Consider the following 9,510-nt stretch of genomic DNA (forward strand, 5'->3'; position numbering starts at 1 on the left):
ACACACTTCTGATAAGAAAAAAACAACACGCACTTCCACAGAAGAAGCAAAACAATTCAAGCAGACGGTTGAGCAACGTTATTAATTTTTATTACTTCATAAAATATACACAAATACTGTTGTAAATAAAGTGTGTTAAAGAACTGTACAAGCTATCAATACACAATACATAGAGAAACCACCCAGATCACCAACAATTACAATGCCACTGGGTCATGATGGTGGCCTGTACAAAAGTACTTACACACATTACACTGCTATTTACACATCCCTGCAAATGAACCTGAATGACATCATCGAGGCTGCTGAAGAACAAGATACCCAGGTGACATCGAAATTCTGCGATGACAAGCTACCGACGGAGGAAATACGGGAATCCTTACGTGTCACAGGGGCAGACAACCTCAAAGGCATGACAGAGGAACACAGGGAGCGGCATAAAAACGAGACCATGATTTCAATAAGTTACGCGACAGTTACATGAAGACATAAGTTAGGACGGTAAGAGCTAATAAAAACATTGACAATGTGAGAAATAAAATAAAGAGGAAGCGAAAAAGTTTAAAAAGGGGAATTACAGTGATTTTCAACATCTTTGTTCATTAGTTTCACTGATTTCTGCTTAAAACGAATCAAAATATCATTCACTTGTGCTATGCAAAATGGTTACTTGCAAGACTTCAATGTTTGGGATTAACACAGTAAACAGGAGAGGAGTACGAGTACTAAAATAGTAATTAGAACTAAGGAAAACCCAAGGTACTTTCAGGTAGTTCTTTTACAAAGACTAGACATATTTACTGAAAACGGATCAAATAACTTCATGTTTTATAGCACTTGTAATGATATTTTGAGCACCTTGTCTAAAAGGATGGACTTCCAAATGAAATATATTGGCCCATGTTAGACAACAGGGTGGGTTTTTTTTAACCCTAGCAACAGTCGCTAGTGAACTTGAACAGCTGTTAGTTGAAATAGACAGAATTCCTCCTTAATGAGATAATGAGGCTGGTTACAGCAGGGATTCTCTGTACGACTTCCTGTCAACTCCCTCATTCACTCAAATTATTCACATGCACACATACACTCAAGAAAATGACCCAGGTAGCAAAGCAACAGTAGCCCAACCCTCAAATTAGTACTTCTGGTCTTCTGAACCCAGTTTCCCCGGTTGTTAATAATATGCATTTTCTACTTTACATCATAAAACAAATAACCACTTTTTGCCTTTACATCAAAATAAAAAAATATATTTACAGTGGAGCCGCCCAGTCCTCCGTGGCCTCCGATAACAAAAGAATAAAAAAGGTAACATTAAGAACTGTCATAAAAATTGCAGCCACTATTTGTTAGCCAAAAAGGGCAGCTATGGTCAAATATACCGATAGTTTCCTGAGGAGTTTCCCTCAAGATCTGGGAGTGTTTTTGCAATATCTATGGTCATTCTTCACCTTACCCGCTCACATAAAAAACATACACAAAAACACACGGTTTAAAAACAGGCAACATAAAGGGTGGTGCGTGTTTTTGTGGCTAGGACTAAAAGCGACTAGGACATCATCACGACGGGGGCGGATGAAGGGCATGTAAGACCGACTGCTACGTCAGAGACATGACTTTACAACAGCTAAAACATCACTTACTGAGTAAACCCTCTTTTTGTTGCCCTCTCATTTCAAACCCATCTACCCCACCTACTGAATCACTTCATTTAGCTGTTTCTTTCACCAAAAACAATAATTAAAAAAAAAAAAATCCTTAAATTTGTTTTTGTGCAACACGACACCTTGATGCTCCTTCGTGGTAGTTCTTTCACAGTTGTCAGACAGAGGGTATTGAGGAAACTCCTTGGAGGATGACGGGGACAGATGAGAACATCCTTGGAGTCACTGGTGTCATTCATGTGTTTTGTATTGAGGTGCTGGTCCAAGGACCAGTAAAGGGGTTCATTTAAGAGTTCATACTGGATGCTGTCACATGCTTCTCTGGATCCTTTAAAAAAATGTAGTCCTTTTCCAAAGATCCATGTGACTATTGGCAATAGTAATAAGACAAGGTAAAAAAAAAAAAGAGAGAATGAATCAGAGCAACGATCTTGAAGCCCTGCAAAAAAAGGAAGAGTGGTCAGAGACAGGTGTTCTTATTATAGTTACATACACATGAGTGAGTGAACCTGGTCTCACCTGTTAGTTACATTAGTCTATTTCCCCATGTGTTCAAATGGCACGCTGACCTGCAAAGAAACAGAATTAGACTGGATCTGTAGTGCAGCGCAAACACAGACAGGAGGCAGTAAAAACAGATATGCATAATAATCAAACCACGAGCACTGATTGGCCATTGAAACACATTGTTTCATGTCCTGTTTGGCTGTATTGTAGATGGGCATTTTAGTCTAAAAATGTCTTAAACACCATTGATTTTCTTCCTGAGCATTGGTTTCACCTGAACACCCGAGTAGCCACAGGGATCTTCTTACCTGTGATCTGGACTGGTCATGACGGGCCGTGAGGTCAGATGACGAAATATTGGCTGGAGCCCCACGGTGGAGCCGCATGCTCACCTTCCTCTCCCTCTCTGCACGGGAGATTGCACGTGGCGACGTATTTCCTAAAACATTAAATAAAAGTTTAGTTCTGACCCGATTTGATCTCTAAAAAAGAAAATTAATTTTGGACCAATGTAGCAAGAATCTCACCAGACTGTTGGACCCGGGAGGCAGGGTTAGAAATGGCCTGCTCCGGCCCGTTCCTGACCCTGTTGGGAACTACTGGGTTGGGACCTGGGGGAAGGCCGCGGGATGCAGAGCCTCTGGGAGCTCCTACGATTCGCTCCTCCCTGTCTTCTCCTGTCCTTCTTTCCCGTTCACCGTCCTCTGCTGTCCGACCGGCACCCTGTCAATAAAAAAAACAAAAAAAGCCAAACATCAGCTTCCACCTTTATCAACTAACAAACTGTTTTTCCGTTGACGTCCCAAACTTACAAACTTCAACATGTTCCAATCGAAAACATAGTCGTAGGAGAAACCCTGTCGGTGAAAAAGATTCCTGAAGAGCTGTCGTAGGTAAGAATAGTCTGGTTTGTCGTCAAAGCGCAGGGAACGGCAGAAGTTCAGATATGTGGAGAACTCAGCTGTATAAGAAAAAAAATAAAAAAGAAAACATCAGTGATTGAGGAATTCTGTGATGTCACGGCAGTCGAACAACATGTTGTAACCGTCAAACAGACGCCCTACTTACAAGGGTAACCTTTGCAGAGGACCTCAATGGGAGTGGACATTTTCTTCTCACTGATCCTTTCATACTTCTGTCTCTTGGTCGCCGCCTTGAGGCCCTGCCACGGGAGCGAGCCCAGGTTGAAGTACATTAGGACATATCCCAGGGATTCCAGGTCGTCACGTCTGGACTGCTCTGTAGACAATTTTCAAAATATTAAAAGTTGACAGTGTCTGTATGTATGTATGTATGTGTGTGTGTGTGTATATATATATAATTTATAGTGAGGTCATCTTTTGTAACTTCTTGTTTCCCAAACTCAACAGTTCTCTGTTCTTGTTTCTAGAACGCAGGTTCTCATGACCCAGTAACATAGAAAAACATCACGTAGCACCTTTTTAGGAGGAAGACTTTTTTTTTTTTAACAATAGAAAACTCTGTCCCTCCTGTGTTTGACGTCATGTCCCGAGACGTTCCTCATACCACACCACATTCTGGTTTTTGTTTTTAATCCAACCTCACCAAAACGTGATGAATCGAATCTGGTTTTGCCAGTAATGTCTCATCACAGCACCTCCGTTTATCAGTATGATTTAACAGGGACCTTACCGATTCCCAGATGTGTGTTGATAGAGGCGTAGCGTGCTGTGCCAGTCAAGTTCTTGTTCTCCCTATAAGGAATGTGCTGGTGCGTGCGGGCGTCTCGGTACTTCTTGGCCAGGCCAAAGTCAATGATGTAGACCAGGTTGCCCTTCTTGCCAAGGCCCATGAGGAAGTTGTCAGGCTTGACGTCACGATGGATGAAGTTCTTGGAGTGGATGTACTCGATGCGGCTAATCTGAGAACGCACAGGTGCGACAGAGAGGCTCAGGTGCTACGCTGGAGAGAATCACAGCGACGACACGTGGTGTCACTGCGAGGTCGTATCACATTTCACATGTTAACTCAGCACTTTACCTGCACGCCGAGCAGCAGGTGCAGTCAGTAAATACACAACAACGCACACAATGACAGACTAAAGCAGAGGAAAAAAACGGGGCACAAAGACAATGATGACCTCAGCGATAAGTGAAACGCCAACGTGCAATAAACTGACACGGCATCGAGGCTGCAGGAAAAACAAGTTGAAATGTGCTCCAGAGCTAGAGCTAGAAATCTAGGCCAGTGCTGAAGAAGCGCGGGCTGCACTTCAACTGAAAACCCTAACAAGCCGCAGGGAAATCATGTGCAACGTTGTAATGCGAGGTATGAGCAGAGAAAGTTTAGATTCAGGTCACAGCTATGACCCATATCATATGTTGTGTGACTCGTTTGTGTTGTGACGCAGACAGAAGAGTAACAGATGGTTAGTGAGGACTGGTGAGGCTGTCTGGTTTATTAGCCACCACTTGGTGTGGAACCAGGACTCACCATCTGATCTGCCAAAAGGAGAACCGTCTTCAGGCTGAACTTGCGTGAGCAAAAGTTAAACAAGTCCTCCAGGCTGGGACCCAGCAGCTCCATCACCATCACGTTGTAGTCTCCCTCAGCACCACACCACTTTATGGATGGAATACCCACTGGATTAAAAACAAAAACATTAAGATTTTTCAGTTTTATTGCTGAATTGTTGCAGTATCTGAAAGAAACTTAACTTTACTACTCATTTGAAATGATTTTTTTTTTTTTTCTTTTCCGGGAATTTCAAGTATTTACTTCACTACATATAGAATACGTGCAGACAATAGTCCCAGACCATAATAAATCAACCATTTAGTATAAGAAAAAAAACAAAAAACAATTTGATTTTCAAGCTAAATTTCACACTTTGTCGGTTCAGATTTGAATACTTTATATCAGGGGTAAGTAGATCACCATCTACCAGCAGATCACAAAGGCAGATAATAAGCAACTAAAATTGCTCATGAAATCTCTTCATCTTAATTATAAATTATACAAATACTGAATCACACTGTGGCACAATTTAATCAAAGAACCTCAATTATTAAATTATATATAAAGTATATTCAGGTTATATGAGTAAATATATATTTAATATTATCAACCAGGTTATTTAAAAAGTCGCTCCCAAGCCATAAAAGTGTGGAAACCCCTGCTTTAAATATTCAAAAACACATTCTATTCTTTGTTCAAACTTCCAATGGTTTCGTAAATAGTTAACTCTAAGTCGGGCAAAAAGTCTTACCTCCTCCTTGCATCATCTTGTAAAACTTGCTTTCAATGTGCAGTTGTGGGTGTTTGGTCTTCACACACTCCAGTTTGATGGCCACCTCCTCACCAGTGGCAATGTTGGCACCTGAGGAAACAGGAATCAAATTTAAATCACATTTAAATCACTGCTAGATGTTTGGTGGACAGAGCAGAAGTTAGAGTTCCTAATTTTTTTTAATTTATTTAACTTACCCAGATAAATATCTCCAAAAGAACCGCTCCCTATCTTCCGCCCGAGTCGGTACTTGTTCCCCACTCTCAGCTCCATGGCTGCAACTCCAATCTGTCGGACGACAGTCGTGGCTCACGTTCAGATTATTACAATTCTTCTGTTTGAGAAAGTTAATCCGAGGATCAACATCAACAGCAGACACACCACACACGCTCAGTTGACCATGTGTCTTCTGTGGGAAGTTTAACTTAAGCGTCGCTTGTTGATCAGCAAACAGCTGCCTCGACTTCACAAACACATGATTAGATTTGTAGAGCAGCCAGGACAGGGAGGAGGCTCGCTCAGCAAACGGAGGGGTCACAAGGGGACACACTCAAATCTGTTAATTTTAAAGTTCACACCCTGGATAAAAAAAATAAATAAAAAAGTGCCTCAGTATCATCTGCTAATTCAATATCAAGACTTGGACCCTGTGAGGAAATAAGGAGCCTTCTCAGAGATTAAGTCCATGTCACGAGCTGGAATTGGATCATCACTAATTCAGCACTCGCTCCACTTCAGCACTCTGTGCAGCCACTGCAAAAAAATAAAGGGCTAATCTCTGTACGGTTCTGAGATGGCTCTGCCAAAGGGAGGAGAGCACGAGTGGCTGCAGAGCAGTGGCAGACATCGTCAGGGTCAAGGCCCCAGGTCAACTCTGGGCAGTAAACGCAGAGGAAACAAAAATTCAGCTATAAATGCATCGAGGTTTTGATTTCAAACTATTCATTTCAACCCGACGTGCGAACAAACGGGCAAATTCAGTAACGGCAGATGTTGGTTTTCAGACGAGATGCTGCGACAGACTTGACACAACACTGAGTCAGTTGATGTCTCCGTCTGGTCCTAAACCTGAAACATCTCCATGGCTTCAGTTTGATTGGCCTGACTCTGCATAGAAAACACGAAACGGCCTTGTGACTTCAGAGAAGTCGACAAACAAAACGTTCTTAGGACAACCTCCGTTTTACAGCCGACTGAACGGTCGTCAGCCCTGAAGAACTACTGCTCTGTATTCAGACTGGTTCCATCCAAGGGAGCTTCACCACGACATTAATCATCTGTGGAGGTGCTTTGCTGAGAAAACAAACAAGGCGGCAAACACTAGCAGCGCTCTCAAATAACTAACAGTTCGCTGTTTTTCTTTCCTGTTTGTAAACCTGGATCTTCTGAACCAGAAAAGGAAAAAATGTCCCACATCTCCCTAACATTTTGGTCTCAGCTCCGTCTGTTTTCACCACCGACTCGACACACTGAAAGATGGAAACCAGAGCTGCCATCAGCTCAGCCTGGGCCGAGGAGAGAAGCTGCCATGGAAATGTGAAAGTGACACAGATTGATTTGGGTTACATAAAGGTTAGGTTTCATGGAGTGCCATTAATGGGACGGGTTGTCAGAGCAACTGATCAATTATTTGGTCTTATATGTGGTAAATCTTTGAGTTTAAAACATTACAAACTGCAAGTATTCAGAATTTAAGGTCATTTTTAACTAATGCCTGGCACCTTTTCCTTGGATTCCTTATGAGAAAATGTTACAAATTTAAAACAACACATTGGTTTTGTTGACACTAACTACAAACTCTAACTAGATTAAGTTCAGTTTTGAACTCAAACTCTAGTCTGGACTAAACTACCTTGTGCTCAGACTCGTAAAAGGCGTATTCTCTTCTAAGACTTTCGAGTTAAACATGGCCGTGTTTACTTAAAAGGTGAGAACGCTGTGTTTATCAGGACCTCGCCTTTACATTGTGTGTGCGGAGAACACAATCTCTCTGAGGCTGGTCTCACAGGTTTGTTTGGTACATATATATGTATATATGTGTGTGTATTTATATACTTCTCATAGTCTGAGTGGAATTACTCAGAGTTACTAACTCAAACACTCCCACCTGAATAAATAAATACTTGGGTGAAATCAAACTGATACGTTGTCGCTGATATAGACACATTTACCAAAGAAATCCATGTCATTGCCATGTTACAAATTTAGAGTGTAAAAGAAATGTCCAACATTAAACTCCAGTTCGACTTTAACAAAACATAGTGTGAATTAATGTGCAAACAAACATTTATTGGACCATACTGACATGACAACAGGCAACAACAGCGTGACATCCGTGATCCCCCCCCCCTAATGTAATCACACAATAACAAACGGACTAATGAACTAACCAGTCACTAACTCTTCATGATGAAGTGAAGACTACTGTCACTATTAACTACATTTTTAAACAAACATTGTGCAACTAATTATTTGAGACCAAAAATGCCTTAAAACTGAGGAATAATAACATTGACAATTAACAATACTAACAAAATAAAATTACAATAACAACTTTATTTCACATGGTCAATATATTTGCAGAACTCTATTCCAGTTTCTGATGGGTTTTTGTAAGGAATAGCGTGTGTTAAGAGGAGACATTCGGAATAATAACCCAGTCACACTCCGAGCACAAAAACACCACGTGCCTCTGTGGTAGTAATCGCCTACAGGACAGTGGATTGGTTACAGTGTGGATGCTACAATCCACCGCTAAGTCTGAGGGAAACACAAAGTCTCAGGTCGGACTTCGTGACGTGTAAACTGTGTACATTAAAGTAGTAAAAACAATAAAAATAATAATAATTCGACACAAAGAAGGGGGGTTGGGGGGAATAAAAGTGTCAAGAATCTCAGCCAGAAGATTTCACAACCACATCGAGCCTGGGCGCAGACAGGAACCTCTCACTGAACCAGCTGTCAGTGCACAATTGCCCCAGTGTTTGCGACGTACATTTTATATAACTGTCAAATTTACACCGGGATATCGTTAGTGTTTAACGGCACTGGGTGGACGTCACGTCACGTCACGTCACTTTGTAGATTATCTTAACGATGAGACACTTCTCGTGAAAATTACTACGGCACAAATATCTGTATAAAAAAGAAACACATTTGCACAGACATGTTCTTCATCAACTGACCGACGGTTGTGTTACTCCAACCACCAATTACTGACGGTGGTTAAGTGTTAGCTGCTAGGAATAACACTGAAGTCACACGTTAACCGAGCCACGGTACGGTACGTGTTGCTCTCACCGCCATCAGTGACGTTTTGGGGATAAAATGTTAAAAATGTGTGCATAATTCGCGCTCCGCAGCCTTTCCTACTGACTCCCAGCCGCACCCATGACTGTAGCGGCCAGTCAGTGTAAGCACGGAGCACAGCCAGCCTGCCTAACTGCTCACCCCCTCCCCCTCTCTCCTCTAAGAGCCGTGAATACGAGACTCCAATACGGCCGAATCGGGCTCCCTTTTTTCCCCCCTGCTTTCCCCGGTCCCCACAGCCACCACTCACCCGATACTGGGTTCGTCCGAGAGCTGCTTCGGTGTAGATTGTGAACCGGTGGTTGTCAGTCCGACAGGAGCCCGGCCAGAGAAGGATGGGAGCGGATTCTGTCAGCGTTCATACCCTCCGCTCTGTGCTCTTGTCAGTCGGCTGCGCTCCCTGTTGATAGTCCCTGAGAAGCTGCGGTAGCACGAGCAGCTCTCCACTCGGCTCTGTCTCCTCCTCTCGTTACTTAACAGCGTGCCCGTGCACGGCGTCGATGATGTCATCCTCTACATGTCAGCCTACGTCACAGCTCACCACTCCTTCCTTTGATCGTTCGTTCATTCACGAGGCTCTCGTTGACGATACGGAGTCAATACCGCGTTTATAGGGGTTTATATCGAACATTCACGCATAATAATAATACAATTATTATTAATATTATTATGAATAATAAACCCTTATTAATAATAACAAATACAATCATTATTAATAATAAGGGTTTATTATTAATAATAAACAATAATAATAATAGTACCAGCAATTTCCTTCATATT

General features: G+C 42.1%; 1 protein-coding gene across 1 annotated transcript; it reads right to left on the minus strand.

The window, feature by feature from the left end:
• Window positions 1-68: 68 nt before the first annotated feature.
• On the minus strand, window positions 69-9,289 carry LOC103393353 (casein kinase I). The gene is made up of 11 exons (XM_008330290.3): window positions 8,981-9,289; window positions 5,619-5,709; window positions 5,401-5,511; window positions 4,626-4,774; window positions 3,825-4,053; window positions 3,240-3,410; window positions 2,984-3,132; window positions 2,699-2,894; window positions 2,480-2,610; window positions 2,184-2,233; window positions 69-2,103 (listed from the first exon to the last, which is right to left on the minus strand). Exons 2-10 carry the CDS (start codon window positions 5,692-5,694, stop codon window positions 2,201-2,203), a joined length of 1,245 nt encoding a protein of 414 aa, XP_008328512.1. The 5' UTR covers window positions 5,695-5,709; window positions 8,981-9,289; the 3' UTR covers window positions 69-2,103; window positions 2,184-2,200.
• Window positions 9,290-9,510: the final 221 nt, after the last annotated feature.

This window comes from Cynoglossus semilaevis, chromosome 17 (assembly GCF_000523025.1).
Source record: "Cynoglossus semilaevis isolate Cse_v1.0 chromosome 17, Cse_v1.0, whole genome shotgun sequence".
Classification (NCBI taxonomy): Eukaryota; Metazoa; Chordata; class Actinopteri; order Pleuronectiformes; family Cynoglossidae; genus Cynoglossus; species Cynoglossus semilaevis.